We start from the raw sequence: 20,675 nt of genomic DNA, 5'->3' as shown, positions 1-20,675 counted from the left end.
TCTTGTTACAATAACCAGAGGCTGAATATTTTCTTCCAGGCCAATTTAGATAACATTAGTGCTCCAAGGAGAATCTCTTTTAGATCTCTAAATCTTCAAGACTGTGTACAGTAGCCTTTAAGCAGGAAAGTTTTCCTAGACACAGAAAGTTAACATGTATAAAAATATTATAAATTATTCTAATATATATCTCACCACCTATTCTAAAAGCTGCAGTCCTATGTGTATCTGAGTCAATATATATAGAATCAGACTGTGACAGTTATATGTACAAAGTAAAAAAAATAAAGGGAGGCACATTTTGCTACAACATAATACATACACTGCCTTCTGAAACATATTAATTGATGTAAAATATTCACAATACTTCTTAATCAGGCAGAGTACACTATTGCTCCTTGCTAGAAACGAGACACGCTCACGGAGGCATTGGTGTGGAGACAGGAAGATGGGGCTTTAGGCTGGTGCAGGAATTGGGCCCAGATCACACCCACGACTGGCCAGCACAGGCTAAGAAAGCAACTTGGGATTCCAAGCTGGCTCAGTCTTATCCTTGGAACACCCTATTCAGAGCTTTCTTCTGGACTGATGAGAAACCAGTGGGTGGAATACTTTCAATGTGCAGAAGAGGGAGGTCTGTGCTGGCAGAGTAGCAGAAACACCACCCCACTGTCATCAGTTAGCAGGAGATGAGATGAACCGGCAGAGGCAAGGAGAGAAATGTCTTCACTCCCTACAAATCCTCCCCAGTCCAGCGTGGTGGAGGTTTCCAGTCTTAATCCCTTATATTCCCCTTCAAATCTAACTAAGGCTTCTTTCTAATAATAATTTTATTATTTATATGCTGTCCATCTGACTGTCCTATCCACTCTGGGTGGCTCTCAACAATATATTAAAAGAACAACAAAACATCAACCATTAAGAACTTCCCTGAACAGGGCTGCCTTCAGGTGTCTTCTAAAAGTCAAATATTTATTCATTTCAGGTAGGTAGCAATGTTTGTCTGATGCAGTAGAAATAGATAAAAAATTGTCCAGTAGCACCTTAAGAGACCAACTGAGTTTGTTCTGGGTATAAGCTTTCATGTGCATGCACACTTCTTCAGATACACTGAAACAGAAGGACTTCAGATACACTGAAACACTGGACTTCTGTTTCAGTGTATCTGAAGAAGTGTGCATGCACACAAAAGCTTATACAGTGGTACCTCGGCTTACATACGCTTCAGGTTACAGACTCCGCTAACCCAGAAATAGTACCTCGGGTTGAGAACTTTGCTTCAGGATGAGAACAGAAATCGTGTTCCGGTAGTGCGGCAGCAGCTGGAGGCCCCATTAGTGGTGCTTCAGGTTAAGAACAGTTTTAGGTTAAGAACGGACCTCCAGAACGAATTAAGTACTTAACCCGAGGTACCACTGTACCCAGAACAAACTTAGTTGGTCTCTAAGGTGCTACTGGACAATTTTTTAGTTGTTCATTTGTTTGACATCTGATCGGAGGGCGTTCCACAGGACGGGCGCCACGACCAAGAAGGCCCTCTGCCCGGTTCCCTGTAGCTTCATGTCTCACAGTGAGGGAAGCGCCCAAAGGCCCTCGGAGCTGGACCTCAGGCTGGATGATGGAGGTGGAAACACTCCTTCAGCTATACGGGGCTAAGGCCATTTAGGCCTTTATGCATACTTTCTTGGAAGTAGGCACCATCAAACTCATTAGTCTGGTTCACACTAGAATAATAGAATTGTAGAGCTGGAAGAGATCCTGATAGTCACCACCTGTGATGCAGGAATCTCAGCTAGCTCATGGATGACAGATAAGACACCCAACCTCTGCTTCAAAATCTCCAAAGAAGGAGGGTCCTGAGGGAGTCTGTTCCACTGTCGAACAGCTCTTACTGTCAGAAAGTTATTCCTGATGTTTAGTCGGAATCTCCTTTCTTGTAACTTGAAGCCATTGGTTCGGGGCCTAGCCTCCAGAGTAGGAGAAAACAAGCTTGCTACATCTTCCCTGTGACAGCCCTTTATATATTCAAAGATGGCTATCATAACTCCTCTCAGTACTTTACTAGGCTAAACATACCAAATTCCTTCAACTGTTCCTCATAAGGCTTGGTTTCCGGATCACAGACTCCCCTTGGCCTCACATGTTCTCATCTCTTCCTGCACAGCCAGGATGACTTCAGAAACCTCTGCTTTAGTTTCCCCTCAAACACAGCTTGTCACATCACACTTAAACTGGGTTTGTAGTTTATATCAACTATGGTTAGTTTAAACAAGACAGCTTCATAAACCATGGTTTGAAGTTTGCTTGTTCTGAAACTGGCCAGAGTTACTGTTCTAGCGTAAACCCTAATCCAGATGCTACAAGCCTTCCTTAAAGAAAATTAAGTAAAACTTTCTGATGTCCTCCAACTCGCACAGGAGAAAGGGAGAGTGCATTGTACTGAATCTTGGTTCAGTATTAGATGCTAACATGATCACTGGTTGAGTTTAGGTATCATAGCCATACTGTGGGTTTGGCTATTGGGAACATGCTATGAGCTTCCATGCTTTCTTCTCACCATCCCTCATGCTAATCCATAATCAGTTTCTTCATTTATGGTATCCTGCAATTTGGAAGTCACAGGAAACAATGGTTACCACAAATCAGGAAGTAAGAAGATGGAATTAGCTTGTATGAGGGAGAGACAGGAAAATCCACAGCATCCTCCTGACAGTCAACTATGGTTTGGCCATTATGTGAGCCATGAGCCATTGAAACTCTCTTGAGTAAAAATGCTTTGCCTGAGCATTAAGAAAAACCACTGCAGGAATTGATAATTTAAAAACGATGCATTATACCCAAATGTGTTTTTTCTTAACTTAAAGAGGACATTTATTGCAAGTTCCGCGATCTCCAAGATACAAAACTAAAGTAGGCATTTCCCCCGTAGCAGGAAGTTACAACGAATGCAAAGAACTGTGGGAGAAAAGAAAACAGCTGTTAGAAAATAGTAATAATAATAATAAAAATAAAATTTTATTTATATCCCACCCTCCCCAGCTGAAGGTGGGCTCAGGGTGGCTAACAACAATAAAATAATACAACATTCTAAAAACCATTTAGCAGATTTATTTATATTCCCAGATCACTCATGGGGTACAAGAAAAGGGTTTTAAAATAACCACTCATCGTTTTATTGTCCTTCAGGGCCCTGTCTTGAGCACCCCTGTTCTGTTCAGCTTGCCATGTAAGGAATTCTTTTGGTTTCAGTTCACATGTGGTTAAAGTGAGCTGGTAGTTCAGCATCCTCCACTGTTTTAATGGTCTCAGGTTAATGAAACCTCTTGGTTTCATATCCTGGTTTGTAAGCAGAGCTTAAACCACAATTTTCCTCTTTGTAGCAAGAAAATTGGCACCTGTCTGTCTTGGGAGACAATGTAGGGGATGTCTTCAGGGGTGAACAAAAGTGTGTTTTAATAGACCCATGAGGTTTTGAATTCTAGTGTAGAAGAAATAAAGAAAATAAGGAAGATGCTGTGCCAGTCTCTTTATTATGGTATCGACAATGCTTACGTATCTAGATTACCCCTCTTTCAACGTGCAGCAATTTAATACCTCGTTCCTGAATATTTGTTGGAACACATAAACAACTTCCTCCACCCACTTCCATATTTTGAGTGCTAATCATGATTCAAAGATTAAAAACTAACTTACTGAAGAAGCTGCCCAGCTGTTGTAGTTGTGGCTGTCCAATTCCTTGGTGACGGCACATGCGTCTACAATGGCAGCAATGAAGTACAAAAGAAAGGCACTCCCGTTAAAACACAGGCCCTGTGGGGAGGGCAAAGAAAGACAAAAGGGTAGTTTTCCCCCCATGTGCAATGTTCAATAGATGCTTCCTATCCAACTGGAAGCAATGCAAATAACAAGAGATGAGAGCTTATTCCTGTGGCCACAGTCCTAGACTTACTGTTATTGCCGGACTTCTCTACTGAAAACTCATCTAGGTTTGCTCACATCTAGCTGAAGCTTCTGCTTTTACAACAACCTTTGTCAAAAGATCTGTGCCCCAGGAACAATTCCATACAATCATCGTTGTTTTAAGTCTCCCAGCTAATGCACTGTCTTCAAAATTTGGGTCAGTAACAACCGGTGTTAGGAAGGACCTATTTGACACCCCCCCCAATACCTTGGGTGGTGTCGCTGGTTAATGCTCCACTTTTGCATTATTATTATTTTGTGGAAAAGCAAGTACCGTGTTATGAATTAGACAGTGGCGTAGCGTGGGTTGTCAGCACCCGGGACAAGGCGCCCCCTAATCCGTGGATTTGCGCCCCCTAACCGTGGATTTGCGCCCCCTAACCTGTGGATTTGCCCTAACCCCAGACGTTGCGCCCGGTGCGGCCGGCCCCCCCTGCACCCCCCACGCTACGCCACTGGAATTAGATGAAAGCTGATACTCACTACAGTGGTCCACGGCACTTGGGGAATCCGAGTGTACGTCATTGTCATGTAGATGATTAGGAAGAACAGCGTAAGGACCCAGTAAAACACAGCTACAAACATTACCCAGCCGAAGACAGGATATAGGAAATATTCTGTTCCAGCAATCAGCGTCCATACCAACAATCCCAACACCTGCAAATATGCAAAGAAAACAGAATAGTGTTACCCAGAAGAAAGGCATGATATGTACATGCCCAAAGTATTGTTCTGCTTCATGAAAATGGGTTACTGGAATAGAAGGCCAACTCTAAGCAATTATTTGCTGGCACAGAAATCACAGAACAGGATAGAGCTCCTATCCTATCACAGTTAACGGGAATTAGGTTTGACTTCGGCCTAGTCAGGGTTTTACCACATCTAGGTCTGTCGTAAGAGGCATTTCTATACAGAAAGGATTCATACAAATGTTAGTACAACAGATTTGTTTCCAAAGCAATTTAAATAATATTTCACAGCCCAAAAACATCCATGGTTAAACAAGAGGCAATTTCAGTAGACAAACTGCTTGTATCATCTAAAATAATGAAAGCTAGGCAAAATGTATAACATCAGGTAAACAGCTCTATAGTAAGGTAGGATAACAAAAAAAAGGTTGGAATCCTTTAGTGAGAATATCGTTTTGTCAACTCAGCAGAGACTCTACATTCAAAATAATGTATGGAATCGTCTACTCTCTCCCTGGCTATGACCTTAAGGAAAATGTAAGTCTGAATAGCTTTAATCTCTCTTTCCAAATCATTAGGATTATATCAGTTCCAAATGCCCATATTTAACAGGCCTTAAAACCAAAAATTACATACACTTTCATATTATAGAAGGAGGGGAAGCCGTTTTACTTTGGCTTTTCTAAGGACCTACTATTATATTTTTATTTGACCGTTGCTCAGGATATATCCAAATGCAATGCTAACTTAAACACAATCATAGAATTTTAAGAATATTTCACATCTTACATACATGTTCATTTTTCTTAATTCTAACTAACACTTAAGAGGAACAACAGAAAGGGGCTACTATAATTTCGGGCACGCTTATCCAAACCCTTAAATCTTATATTTGTTCATTTATATGTAGGAGTATTTTATGCAAATGAAAAGCGTGTTAAATAATTGACGGGTGATTTCTTTAATTTAGTAACAGGCCATATTAATATTCATTGCTATATTTTTATATAGGTTGTCATCAGTTGCCGACTATCATTTCTAGTACCATTCAGCTTTTTCTGCCACTGGAGGTCACCATTGTTCTACACAGAAATGTGTCTTCTGTGGTATTAAAGCAGTTTCTAAAAAACAGGTGATAAAATTTGGTTGTGATTTTTGCCTTGATCAAACCTCCAGTTCTGAAATAACCAGTGGTAACCACTGAGTTATCCAGTTCTTCAAATCTCCATTAATGATCAATAACTATAATTTCTAATTGATCTATAATAAAGGTAAAGGTACCCCTGACCGTTAGGTCCAGTCACAGGTGACTCTGGGGTTGCGCGCTCATCCCGCTTTATTGGCCAAGGGAGCCGGCGTTTGTCCGCAGACAGCTTCCGGGCCAGCATGACTAAGCCGTTTCTGGCAAAACCAGAGCAGAGCACGGAAACGCCGTTTACCTTCCCGCTGGAGTGGTACCTATTTATCTACTTGCACTTTGACATGCTTTCCAACTGCTAGATGCGCAGGAGCTGGGACCAAACAACAGGAGCTCACCCCGTTGCGGGGATTCGAACCGCTGACCTTCTGATCAGCAAGCCCTAGGCTTTGTGGTTTAGGCCACAGTGCCACACATGTCCCTAATTAATCTATAATAGTACCTAGTTAAAGTAGTTCTGCCACAGCCACATAAGGGTGCAACTACTTTTCTTTTTTCTTTTCTCTTGCATTAAAAACAGTTGTGAGCTTTATTGTAGCCTTTCCTTTCCCATGGTGCTAGCTTTGCTGTCACTGGTCTAGTTTTCTCATTGGTACAGTTGCAGATTTTAACATTGGCTTCCTAAAATAAAAAATGATGCTTTGCAAGTTGACAGCCAGACTCCTATTTTGGTACACGTTTTGCTCTCCCTTCCTCTGTTTATCTTAACCATTGCTTAGCAGTAACCTGTCCACATAGGCTAATAACTGTTCATTATTTATTTTAGGCTTGAGTATCCAGCAAGCAAGGCGACAAGTAGAAATCACAACATATTCTACAAACCATGAAAGGGGCAAAGGGCTTGTAACACAGAGGGCAAACAGGATATTATGAGGCAGGCTTGCCTAATTGTGGTAGTGAACTTTTTTGACATACCAAACTAGCAAATAATGAATGGGTTGTTCTGATAAGTCCCCTAGATGTCTCTCGCTGTGTGTGTGTGTGTGTGTGTGTGTGTGTGTGTGTGTGTGTTACAGTCTCATATATTTTCTTAGCTGGCTGGGCCTGTGAATATTTAAATCAATTTGCAAGAGACATTTTTAACACTCTGGAAATGCTGTATTTCACACAAGTATACAGATACGGATTGAGCATAAGTCATCAGCCAACAGCCAGCCTGACCTTTTCGAAATTCTAATCAAGAAATGTGTAATGTTGTTTTGGAGTTTTGTCAGGCTCAATAAAATACAGTGTTCAGCTTTCCTGAAACAGCTGAAAATGTCAAACACCCCTGAACCCATGATATCTCAAAGCTGAGACCAAAATTAATGAAGTATGCCTCAAAGCTCACACGGAGCCTAGAAGAACATCTTGTTGATCATCTTTATCAGGAAAAAAATATGTTTTTGTTATGGATGAGGACTAGAAATATTCCTTCCTTATTTCAGAGAATCATAGAATGGTAGAGTTGGAAGCGACCTCTGTGATCATCTAGTCCAACCCCCTGCAATGCAGGAATCTTTTGCCCAACATGGGGCTTGAACCCACAACCTTGAGATTAAGAGCCTCACGTTCTACCAACTGAGCTATCCCAGAGCCGTTATGAATCTTTTCCCATAAGGCATCTCAAAGTGATTTGCAATGTAACTGAAAGAGAAATCCTACACGGAAGGGGGGTGGCATAGCCATGTCAGGTGAAACATCAATCAAAAGCACTTCCAGCATCACACACGGGGGAGGAACCTTTGCTTTCTTCTCCCTTTTAAAGAGACATTGGTCACCATTTGTAAGTATTGAGTGTAAGTATGTCAACTGGTGTAACCCTTGCTCTCTTTCATGGTGTGATGTCAGGAGAACAGAGGAGGAATTGTTTTGCATTCTGCATATCCAGAGCCCCTCCTGCTGATTTGCCCATAGATCATAGATTTTTTGCCTGGTCCAATAGAAAGTGTGCTCTCATTCACATAATGGCCTGGTACAGATTTCAAATGTCCCCAGTTCAATAATTGTGGTTTGTTGGAATGGGAGCGAGTCATGAGCTGAGGTGCTCCCCCTTCTCTCACACACCTGCCTTGAGAGGATAGTTTCTGGTTGGTTAAACTACAGTTTCCCTTGGTTCCTGCAAACCATGGTTTGCAGTCCTGGGTTTTGGACATCACCATTTGTTGGGCCAAGTACATTTCAGACGCACCAGGTCATTGCATCCATGAAAGACCCTGTCTTCAGAAGCAACAAGATGCAACTTGCTGTCTCTTGATCTAGTCTGCTTCATAAAGCTACTACAATGATAAAATGGGAATACATCCTATAGGCTCCTCTGCAATTTCTTAGGTGGAGGGATGAGCAGTCAAGTCAAGTTTGTTTACTGAATGATCTCAGAAGTCATCACAATAACAAGTAGGAGAGAAAGTTAGTAACACAATAAAGAACTTTCGTGTCCATAAACCTGCAATTCTTGAACCTCTGCCAAGATATTTCTTTATGAAGGAAAGAGCAAGTCTGTAGCAGCATATAAAGGATATTATGCATACAAATCTATTGCTGGTGTGATAGTTTCTAAACCTTGATTTGTTATAGCAGTGTTGGATCGTGTTAAGACATAACTCTCCCCCACAAAAAAACCACAAACACCCCAAAAAGGTTTATGTTTTCAGACTCTAACATAGAACTTGGATAATCAAATACATGTGGACTATATTTCAGAGACCCATTGTGAAATATAGCTCTGTGCAATCACTTTGTTGCCAGCAATGCACATATTGATGAAATAAGAACATTTTTGTGCAACAGAATAAATGGACAAAAATCAGGCATTACATATGGCAAAGCTCAAAAACCTAGTGGCGCAGCAATAAAACTGCTAGCACACTTGCAGAGCTAAGCAGGGTTCAGTATGGATTCAAATTGGATGGGGGACCATGTGTTGAGACTCCAGCGTTGCAGAGGTTTGGCCTAGATGACCCTCGGTGCCCTTTCCAACTCCTCAATTCTATGACATGCTGTAACAGACTTGAAAGCAGCTGTGCTTCAACACAAGGGTATTTAACGAAGATAAGCTCCAAAGTTGGAATTCATGTGCACTATCAGGCACTCCTGTCTTCCACTGCCTCCCACAGTTTGGTCAAACTCATGCTGGTAGCTTCGAGAACACTATCCAACCATCTTGTCCTCTGCTGTCCCCTGGAAAAGACCCTGATGTTGGGAAAGATGGAGGGTACAAGGAGAAGGGGACGACAGAGGACGAGATGGTTGGACAGTGTTCTCGAAGCTACCACCATGAGTTTGACCAAACTGCAGGAGGCAGTGGAAGACAGGAGTGCCTAGCGTGCTCTGATCCATGGGGTCACGAAGATTCAGACACAACTAAACAACAAAATTTCTCAATGGAAAGCTGTGACATATTAGTGTGTTTTTTAAATGTTCCAGTACTTTTCCTACCCAATTAAGAATGTTCGTTTCCTACAGTGGAGTACAATGCAACAGGACCTCACAGATCCACTGGGGAGGAAAGACTCTGGTTTTCCTTTTTCAAGCCTTGTCCCAGTTTGCTTCTGGCAGAATTTCAGAAAGCCAAGGCCTCCATCCTTGCAAGGATCTCCGCTTGACCTTACACAAAAGGGACTGTCTGCTCTGCTCTCTTACAGTTGTGACATAATCAGATCAAAGAAACACAGCTTTCCTCCTTTCCCCCCTCTTCCGTCCTCCTTGCTGAAATGAATCTCCTTGAAATCTTCACTGGCACCAGTATTGTTCTTCAGCACACACCAAAGCATACTTAGGTTTCATGAGAACAAATGGGTCTGAATTTCACTGAACTGCAGATAAAATCTGGACTCCCTAAGTAGCAGCGGCTAGTGCAAAATGCAAATAGATGGCAACTCGCTTGGGCAAAGGTACTCTGAGTATCTCCAGCTGTTAGGCTGATGACATGTCCAAATACAACTGAGTTCAACAGCAGTTAATATAGCTAAAACTCTACTGCAGGATCGGGAAGTATATACATTTTTTTCTGCTGAGGGCTATATTCCCTCAAGAGTAATCTGTTAGGGGATGCATACTGGTGGTGGGAAGAGCCACAGGCAAAGGTGTTATGGATTAAACTAATTCAAAATAAGGGACGCGGGTGGCGCTGTGGGTAAAAGCCTCAGCGCCTAGGGCTTGCCGATCGAAAGGTCGGCGGTTCGAATCCCCGCGGCGGGGTGCGCTCCCGTCGTTCGGTCCCAGCGCCTGCCAACCTAGCAGTTCGAAAGCACCTCCAGGTGCAAGTAGATAAATAGGGACCGCTTACTAGCGGGAAGGTAAACGGCGTTTCCGTGTGCGGCTCTGGCTCACCAGATGCAGCTTTGTCACGCTGGCCACGTGACCCGGAAGTGTCTCCGGACAGCGCTGGCCCCCGGCCTATAGAGTGAGATGGGCGCACAACCCCAGAGTCTGTCAAGACTGGCCCGTACGGGCAGGGGTACCTTTACCTTTTTAATTCAAAATAAAGGGTGCCCTGCTTCAATCTTCATCATGACAACCTCAAATTAAAATTCCCAGGCTCATGCAAGTTTATTCAGAAGTAAGCCCCACCAGATTTGGTAGATTTGCTCTCAAATGGGTAGATAAAAGATTATTTCAGTACCAGAGACCAATACAGATATTGTTGTGGAAAGCAAGCGAAAGTAATTCCGTTCCGACTTTGATGTGTTTACCGTGGTACCTTAGGTTACATATGCTTCAGGTTACAGACTCCGCTAACCCAGAAATAGTACCTCAGGTTAAGAACTTTACTTCAGGATGAGAACAGAAATCGTGCTCCGGCGGCGCAGCAGCAGCAGGGGGGCCCATTAGCTAAACTGGTGCTTCAGGTTAAGAACAGTTTCAGGTTAAGTATGGACCTCCAGAACTAATTAAGTACTTAACCCGAGGTACCACTGTATATATCTACACACACACACACACACACACACACACACAGCTGGAACTTACAAGTCTGTTCTCAGAGAACTGGCAAAAGCCTCTTTTACCCAAACCATACAACCAGGGAAATGTTGTGGGTTTTTTAAAGAGCAATTATTATTTTTAAATGAAATACTGTCCCTTGCAATTTTTCTGAAACAAAAAGAAGCGGAAGAGACACTTTCATGAGCCAGATCTTTTAACAGGTAAGCTAACAAAATGTGGGTCACAGCTGTGGGAACTCTTATGGTAAGAGGTTTTCAACCTTTCTGAGTCCACGGCTCCCTTGACCAACTACATTCTTCCTGTGGCACCCCTGTGGGGCTCAGGAGCCCAGTTATGTCACCCCTTGCCTGCAGAGCTGGCAGCCTCTCACCCTTTTTTGAGCACGCACGCTCCCTTGTGGAGTGGTCCCTCAGCCTCCTCTCCCCTTTCCTTGGGAGTCCTCTGGGCAGTTGCTGCTGCAACAAACACCCCTGACCATCATTCATTTTTTTTTTTAAATAATTTTTATTGCATTTTTTCAGACATAAACAGAAAAAAACAAAAGAAAAAAAACAAAAAGCAGACACAAAGAATCATAACCTTTCAACAACTTATTTCTCTCGAGCTTCCCCGCATCTCCCGCACAATGCATTCTTAACAATAAATTTATCAGCAAATTATAACCTTGTTTCGTATGTTTCTTTTATACTTTCAATTGCAGTTTAAGTTTAAATCCCTTGTTGTCCATTTACTCTAAAACCCTGACCATCATTCAAGGCACCCCAGGGTGCCATGGCACACTGGTTGAAAAGCACTGGTATGAACCAACAACTCTGATGCCACATTTCTTTCTTCAACTAAATCTAATTTTAAAATATAGAATAACTTTTCTCAGAAGGTGGCGCAAGGTTTATCCCCCTCGTCTTCCACACTAACAAAGGAGCTTGCAGAGAACCAGCCCTATTCCACCATAAACTTATCAATTAGCCTGTATCTTGTCAACTGCCTCAAGGTTGGGTACATAACTTCATAAAACCAGGGAACAGACTTACAACAACAAATTAAGACCTTCACTGTTTCAACTTGCTTCTATTTTGTTTTCCAATGTACCATATTTTTCCATGAATAAGACGGTGTTTTTTTTAATTATTCATTATTATTATTTTGGGCGGCTGTTTGCGTCAAGCGGGCAGACGATGGGTCAACAACTCTGGGCAATCCGCCCCCCCAAAATGCTCCACAACTCTGGGCAATCTCCCCCCATTTCCTTAATTTGGTATCCCGCAAAATAGGGGTTGTCTTATACACGGGGGCGTGTTATACACGAAAAAATACAGTATTTCATATCAATAAAAAAATTGGTGAGGCGCGAACAGATTTTTATTCTGAAATTGTGGCCTAGAGAAACAAGTTTGAGAACTACTGTGCTAGAAGCTTCTTTCTGATCTCACCTCCAAGCACACTTACTTGGATGCAGTCTCATCCTGTTTCTCAGTTTCATTGTTTTTTGATTGTTTTCATTCCATTTCCCTTTTGCTTTTAAATGAGTTGCTTTAGGGCCCCCTTTGTAAGAGCCAAAAAGCAGTACAGTACATATAAAAAGGTTTATAAATAAATGAATTCCAATTCATGGGACTTACACTTTCAACTAAACAGGATGAGGATCAGGCTGTCAACCTATGAGAGACTTTCAACATTTCATATTTCACATGGGGAAAAAATGTGTGGAATGTAAAATACTAAAGTATGCCCTTTGTATAAGCAATTGCATAAAATATTCCCTTTGAAAAAGAAACTTGGGACTTTTTTTTTTTTACTTCAGTCCTAAAATTTTCCCTTAATATTAAAAGGTTTTATTTACATTGATATTGTTTAAATGCAAATACACTGTAATGAAGAGTTGTCTTTTTAATGGCTTCAGATTTAATATCCCTTTGTATTACTGAGCCAGTGCTATGCCTAAATAATATCTGAGTGACGTCCCCCCCCCCCCATTTCTTTTCTGTTGAGGAATGTCTAACAGTGGCTGTTAACAACTCCTGACCAAAGATTTATTTACATTGGTTGGTTTGTTTAAAGAGTTTCTAACCATTGCAAAAGAACAATGCTGTATACCTCTGCTTCATTAATAGTGGCAAGCTTTTTCGTTGTTTTTTGACTCTCCACCTTCCTGCTACGCCATCTATATATAGCTGGCACCATCATTGTTCTGTGAATCTGTTTTTAACATGAGAAAAAGCTTTTCCTAACACTTGTTAGAAACAAGATTTGCATTGACTCCTGTTGCAATAAAAGCTGAACATCTAAACAAGGCAGAGACAAAATGGAAACATGGTCCAACCAGACAACAGATGCATTAACATATTCTCAAAGAAACCATTTAAGAACAATTCTAAATTTTTGTACTGTACATCTTACTTATGACATTTGCATGCTGCACCACAAGTTCTCTTGGCAGCTTACAAGAAATAAGTATGAAAACAATTTGAATGCAAAATGAAACATGAATACATAAACGGAAAAGTGAGATAAATGCAACAAGAAAACAAAACTCAATCCACAACCTCAAAGTGAAAAACAAAACAAAACCAAATTCTAAATCCCTTCCGCAAGACTATTCATGTTTTTAAATCAGAAGACTGGAACCTTCATTTATGCTTGTGAAGTAAAGTACTTTCAGCTACTCTGCATAATCCAACAGAAGAGTGAACATTCTCTAGACAATTTGCAGCAAAACACATTCAGGGTATATAGATCAAGCAGTGCAAACATTAACTTCTCAAACTCCATAGAATCATAGACTCGTAGAGTTTGAAGGGACCCAAGGGTCATCTAGTCCAGTGTTCCCCAACCTTGGGCCTCCAGCTGTTTTTGGACTACAACTCCCATCATCCCTCGCTAGCAAGACCAGTGGTCAAGGATGATGGGAATTGTAGTCCAAAAACAGCTGGAGGCCCAAGGTTGGGGAACACTGAGATTCTAGTCCAACCCCCTGCAATGAGGGAATCTCAGCTCAAACATCCCTGAAAGATGGCCATCCAACCTCTGTTTAAAAACCTCCAAGGAAGGAGAGCCCACCCCGTCTTGTGGGCGTCTGTTCCACTGCTGAACAGCTCTTACTGTCAGAAAGTTTTCCCAAATGTTTAGTTGGAATCTCCTTTCTTGTAACATGAAGCCACTGGTTCGAGTCCTACCCTCCAGAGCAGGAGAAAAGAAGCATGCTGCCTCCTCCATGTGACAGCCCTTAAGATAGTTGAAGATGGCTATCATATCTCCTCTTGGTCTCCTCTTTTCCAGGCTAAACATACCCAGCTCCTTCAAGCGCTCTTCATAAGGCTTAGTTTTCAGACCCTTGATCTTCTTGGTTGCACACGTTCCAGCTTGTCAACATCCTTCTTAAATTATGGTGCCCAGAATTGGACACAGTATTCCAAGGGACGCGGGTGGCGCTGTGGGTAAAACCTCAGTGCCTAGGACTTGCCGATCGCATGGTCGGCGGTTCGAATCCCCGCGGCGGGGTGCGCTCCTGTCGTTCGGTCCCAGCGCCTGCCAACCTAGCAGTTCGAAAGCACCCCCAGGTGCAAGTAGATAAATAGGGACCGCTTACCAGCGGGAAGGTAAACGGCATTCCGTGTGCTGCGCTGGCTCGCCAGAGCAGCGATGTCACGCTGGCCACGTGACCCGGAAGTGTCTGCGGACAGCGCTGGCTCCCGGCCTATAGAGTGAGATGAGTGCACAACCCTAGAGTCTGTCAAGACTGGCCCGTACGGGCAGGGGTACCTTTACCTTTACCTTTATTCCAAGTATGGTCTGAGTAAGGCAGAATAGACTGGTACTATTACTTCCCTTGATCTGGACGCTATCCTTCTGTTGGTGCCACCTAGAATAGCATTAGCTTTTTTGCTTCTGCATCAGAACTGTTATTCCAAATACAGTGGTACCTTGGGTTACATATGCTTCAGGTTACATACGCTTCAGGTTACACACTCCGCTAACCCAGAAATAGTGCTTCAGGTTAAGAACTTTGCTTCAGGATAAGAACAGAAATCGTGCAGCGGCAGCGCGGCAGCAGGAGGAGGCCCCATTAGCTAAAGTGGTGCTTCAGGTTAAGAACAGTTTCAGGTTAAGAATGGACCTCCGGAACGAATTAAGTACTTAACCCGAGGTACCACTGTAACCCAATGGGCAAATCTGGAAACAAATTATTTAGATTCCTAGTATAAGACTTATACAACAGAAAATAATATTCAGAGTCCACTGGACTCCAGCAAAACTATACCAGAAAAAAATAACAAGTGCAGACAACTGCTGGAGATGTGGGAGTAAAAATGCGAACTTGGTACATGTGATGATTAAATGTCCGATGATAAGATCATTTTGGTGGGAGGTGAGGATAGTTATAGCAAGAGTAATAAAAAGAAATTGTTATTTAGGGGAATTTAATTTAATTCTAAATTATATTCCGGAAACGCGGGAGATTACAAGGGGTCAAAAAAATGAATGTACCACGCCATATTAGAAGAAAAAAAAACTTGTTTTGATGAATTGGAAGAGCCGCAAAAAGATTCCATTGAGCACATGGATTGATAATATGGACAGACCAGCTACATATGAACGAATTGCATGTCGACACAAATTAAGAATGGATAAATATGAAGAAATCTGGAAGGAATATTTAAGCAATAAGGCGGATAATGGTGGGAAGTAGGGGGAGGAGAGTTGGGGAAATATTGTTTAAAAGGTGTAGTCATAGGTATATCAGTATTCAAAGTTGATTTGTCAAATTGTGTTAGTAGTGTTATTATGGTTTCTGTTGTATGTGTCTTTTGCGGTTGTTGTTTGTATTGAAAAAAAGATTAAATAAATTAAAAACCAGCAAACAAATTATTTAGATTCTTTGCCTATGGAACAAGCAGCGTGCATTTGGGCACTGCCTGTCAGAGAAGAGCGCCAATCTATGTCCAGCTCTCCTGTTTTCCTCACCTCAAATTTCCAGGCAATTCCGATGAACCCTAAAAATTATGGACTTCATATTGCTCTAGGATACACATAAGAAAAGCCTGCTGATAAGGCCAACCACATGCCTATGGGAAGCCCGCAATCATTACTCAAGCAGGACAGCATTATTCCCATCTACAATTCCCAGAAAATGATGTTCAGGGGCCAACTGCCTCAGGTAGCAGAGGTAAAGCATAGTCATAAGTTAGAAGCCCTGATATCAATCAATAGACTTTATTTGCGTAGCCGACAGGCCATAGCATCAAAGGACAAACACCGACAAAAATACATTACAAATATAGTCACCATAAAATCTTATGACCTATTAAAACCCTAGGTAGAAGGTGGATTATCATTCATCAATGACCCTCTGTCCCATGGGCGGTAGAAGCCCTGATACACATATCCTTCATGAATTTGTCTAATCCTCTTCTATTTTTTAATTATTGGAAATTTCAACACAATAGTTTTATCAAAAATACACCATCCACATTATTATTATTTTCCTCTCCATTTCCCCCCCCCCTAAACAAAACAACCCCCCCCCCCAACCTCCCACCCCAGCCCCGGACTTCCCTCAGCTCCTTTCTCTGGTTTCTCAACACATATTTCCATCTGCATGTTATAAAATTGTCAAAATCCTCAAGTTGTCTATCTATATCTTACAATAAACAGTTTGCGAATGTTTATTCAAAACCTGCCAAAGAGTCCAGTTCATTTTGTTGCTTCTTCAAATATTTCATAAAAGGTTCCCATTCGTCTTTGAGGTGACAGTTATCGTTATCACGTAGTTTGTGTGTCAGTTTTGCCAATTCTGCATAATCCATCAGTTTTTCTTGCCACAGTTCTTTCATCGGGATTTCCTCATTCTTCCATCCTTGTGCTATTAAGACTCTTGCCGCCGTTGTCGCATACATAAAAATATGTTTTACAGGTCTTTACCCACTATCCCTGTCTAATCCTCTTCTAGACCCAGGCAAGATGGTGGACATCGTTGCCTCTTCTGGGAGCAAATGCTATAGTTCAACTATGTCCTGTGCATCTTTCATCTGTCCTGAGTCTTCCAAAGTTTAGCTTCGTTTAATGCCACCGAGTTTCAGTATTTTGAGAGGAACAAACACTTTTTCCCATCTGCTTTCCCAGCATTGTTTGTCATTTTATCGCACAGTCCTTGGAGAGGTAAAACGCATTCCTTGAAGGTCAAAAGAGGAGCCATAATTGAGGCCTGTGCACAGAGCTCTCTCTCTCTTGATACACACCCACACACAATTCTCTGTTTCTTTTTTCAGTTTCAATCCCACCAGAGGGTGCTCAAGGTGGCTGACGACAGTAAAAGAGAGACCAAAATACCAAGCGAGAATTAAACACCTAAAACCAGGCAGGTCGAAAAATCCGTAACAACAGCCATCAAGCAATCTGCTTGAACAAATGGCAACATATTGGCAGCGGCCAAAATATCATTCATTCATTCATTCATTCATTCATCTTTTTATAAGGTCAGGTGCCTGCCTGCCTGCCTGCCTGCTTGCCTCCATAAATACATATTTGCTTGATCATCACAGAATGAGTGGTTGCCAGGGCTGAATAATACCAGTCCTACATTGGTTCCCAGTACGCTTCTGAGCACAATTCAAAGTGTTGGTGCTGACCTTTACAGCCCTGAACAGCCTTGGCTCAGTATACCTGAAGGAGCGTCTCCACCCCCATTGTTCAGCCCAAACACTGAGGTCCAGCTCCGAGGGCCTTCTGGCGGTTCCCTCACGGCAAAAAGTGAGGTTACAGTGAACCAGGCAGAGGGCCTTCACAGTAGTCATGCCTGCCCTGTGGAACGCCTTCCAGTCAGATGTCAAGGAAATAAACAACTATCTGACTTTTAGAAGACATCTGAAGGTAGCCCTGTATATGGAAGTTTTTAATGTTTGATATTTTACTGTGCTTAATGTTTTAACTGCTGGAAGTCGCCCAGAGTGCCTGGAGAAATCCAGTTAGATAGGCGGAATATTAATAATAATAATTCACCCACAAAAAGTTATGTTCTCCACAGCCTGCCCCAAAGCTGTTTGGCAAACTGGAGAAATGTAATTTTGTCAAGAGAAAATGGTACACAAATGGGGAGGTATGCCTATATGAATGTCTATGAATTTACCCCCCCACCCAGTACAAGTCCCACCCACCATCACGTATGGCTTCATGGAATGAAATAGTTGTCCACCTCTATTCCACTCCCATGAACAATGTAACATTGGTGGACAAGCTTCTTAGAACTTTAATCGGCTGTTTCACTGGACATCCTGTTCAGCCAAGGAGATCTGCAAAATAGCACATATCCTCCTTTGTTTCCCTGTGTTACACTGTTCATGTGAGGAGTTAAATGCACAAGGGAGCTAGCGACAACACCCCAAACCAGCTCTTAAGTAGAATAACATGATAATTTAGTTCCAACCTGAAGACATCATAAATTAGCATTGTTGTTTGTATGGAAATGCTTTGTAACTGCTTCCAGCGGACCTTGTGAAAATGTAGAGCTAAAGAAGTGCCACATCAGAGCAGGTTTCCAGTGCCGAGATAGGAAAATTGCAAAAGGATAGCAAGGCAAGAGAATCTAAAGGCAATTCCATTGACTGCAAGACCTACAGACCTTTTCTGGCATTTAAAAGCCACTATATGTCAAGACTGTCAAGTCCAATATTGTTCAGCACAGTACACTACGCAGAGCCTGAATTATTTCTTCTCTTATCCCACAATTATTGTGACTGTTGGGGGGTGTGTGGTTTTTTTTTTTGGGGGGGGGGGGGGAGAGGCACTGGCCTTCAAATGCACTGTAATATAAACCAAGCAACCTGTACTTGCTCAAAATCAGTGCTCGCCACCTCTGCATATAGTTTTTTAGACAGCCAAACTCGCAAACCATAGCATACAAACATTTTCTGTTGTGAAGTGATGTTGGGAGGTGCAGTCTAAAATAAAGAAACAGCATTGCTGGGAAAGGGTGGTTTTATTGCCCAGCCCGTTTTCTTTGCACCAAGAATCTCAGGTTCCAAAGATGCTTTGCAGTATAACTGCAAGAAAGAAGATTCCACCTAAACATTAGGAAGAACTTCCTGACAGTAAGAGCTGTTCGACAGTGGAATTTGCTGCCAAGGAGTGTGGTAGAGTCTCCTTCTTTGGAGGTCTTTAAGCAGAGGCTTGACAACCATATGTCAGGAGTGCTCTGATGGTGTTTCCTGCTTGGCAGGGGGTTGGACTCGATGGCCCTTGTGGTCTATTCCAACTCTATGATTCTATGATTCTATGATAACTGCTGGTGAAAATATCAGCATGCGAGCCAGTGAAGATTTCTCTTTTCACCGTGCTGCAGTTCCAAATCCAGAATAAGAAGCTTGAGTTCTTGTTACATTTAATCTTCCTGTAGTGCAGGGCTGGGGAACATCAGACCCACGGACCAAATGTAGCCTTCACACACACACACACACACACACACACACACACACACACACACACACACACCTGATGTCACAAAGGCACCAGGTGTGGGAAAGGCAAGCATGGGATTTGAAAGCATGGGATTGATCAAGAAAGGCAGCTTCACTCCCTGCTTCTTCTTTGAACTGTAGAGGGTGTTTTAAGACACACTTCTGTCCCATCAACTGATAGGTAGCTGAGAGCATCCCTCAAACTCTCCCGGCTTCTTCTTAAAATAAAGGTAAAGGTAAAGGGACCCCTGACCATTAGGTCCAGTCGTGGCCAACTCTGGGGTTACGGCGCTCATCTCGCTTTATTGGCCGAGGGATCCGGCGTACAGCTTCCAGGTCATGTGGCCAGCATGACTAAGCCACTTCTGGTGAACCAGAGCAGCACATGGAAACGGCGTTTACCTTCCCGCTGGAGCAGTACCTATTTATCTACTTGCAATTTGACGTGCTTTCGAACTGCTAGGTTGGCAGAAGCAGGGACCAAACAATGGGAGCTCACCACGTCGCCAACCTTCCAATCGGCAAGTCCTGTGGTTTAACCCACAGCGCCACCCACATCCCATTGGCTATAGTACCTCTGAAATATTTACGGGAGCTTTAGAACAGGGGGGTCTCTTTCCTTCATGACCCCATCTTTCCTAGTACTCAAACTCTACTGTGCATTCCTGGAGAAGGTTTGGAACAGCCACAAGAAAGGGACTCTCCCCTTTTTCATCTCTCCTCATTCAGTTTTCCTTATGTTCTGATACAGCAAAGTAAGGCTTATGTTAATATTTCAATTTGAAACCATGAAAATGTATCTGCTTGCTTATTTTCAGATCTAGTTTCTGCACCAAAGGGGCCCAAAATTGTGAAAATAAGAACTGAATTCTACAAGTTTAAGAAACCAAGGACACAATTCATGCAAAGTTAAAAGCCCCTGCAAAGTTAAAAGTTTAAAAGCCTGTGGGAAATTAAAGGATGTGCTTAATGCTCTGTTGAAACCACAAGGTCTTAGAAGTGCTTAACTTTCCCTGGGTAAATTTGTCTAATTTATTCTACCATTTTTGCTGTTTTGCCTAATTTATCCTACTGCTGGAAAGACCCAATATGCTACATGAACACTGTGATCCTTTCAAACTACTCCAAAACTGCTCCAGAAATTCCTATGGCTTCTGAGATCTCACCAAGCATTGAAACAAAAGACAGTACATAGTCATATCACCTCTGAAACTCTACTTCTTCACGTAATCTTATAAGGAGAACATAAATGCCAACATGTAACTAACTTAAAGAATCTGGCTTCATTAATCACTTGTGAGTGATGAAGTGAGTTTTGACTGGTCTCAACAATGGCACTTTCTAAAGCAGGGCCATTACCTCCCAGAGATTATCTTGCTCTGTAAATATTTGCCGCTATAGCCCTTTTCCGTTGGACAAAGAGACAAGCCAATGGGTTTTGCACAATGCGTC

The 20,675-nt window shown here is 42.3% G+C and overlaps 1 protein-coding gene across 3 annotated transcripts in view; it reads right to left on the bottom strand.

Annotated features, from left to right (window-relative positions):
* Positions 1-2,844: 2,844 nt before the first annotated feature.
* CMTM8 (CKLF like MARVEL transmembrane domain containing 8) overlaps positions 2,845-20,675 on the bottom strand; it is a 29,942-nt gene continuing 12,111 nt past the window's right edge. Inside the window, exons 2-4 of one of the 3 annotated variants that reach the window (XM_028750843.2) lie at positions 4,444-4,617; positions 3,694-3,810; positions 2,845-2,955 (exon numbers count right to left, since the gene is read on the bottom strand). In XM_028750843.2, coding sequence (XP_028606676.1) covers positions 2,872-2,955; positions 3,694-3,810; positions 4,444-4,617 — 375 coding nt within the window. In that variant the 3' untranslated portion in view covers positions 2,845-2,871. Of the gene's footprint in view, positions 2,956-3,000; positions 3,479-3,693; positions 3,811-4,443; positions 4,618-20,675 lie in introns of those variants that run through there. The other 2 variants (XM_077916345.1, XM_077916346.1) reach the window with 2 other exon arrangements.

Source organism: Podarcis muralis, chromosome 12, assembly GCF_964188315.1.
Source record: "Podarcis muralis chromosome 12, rPodMur119.hap1.1, whole genome shotgun sequence".
Lineage (NCBI taxonomy): Eukaryota > Metazoa > Chordata > Lepidosauria > Squamata > Lacertidae > Podarcis > Podarcis muralis.
This window is presented reverse-complemented; position numbering and strand designations above follow the sequence as displayed.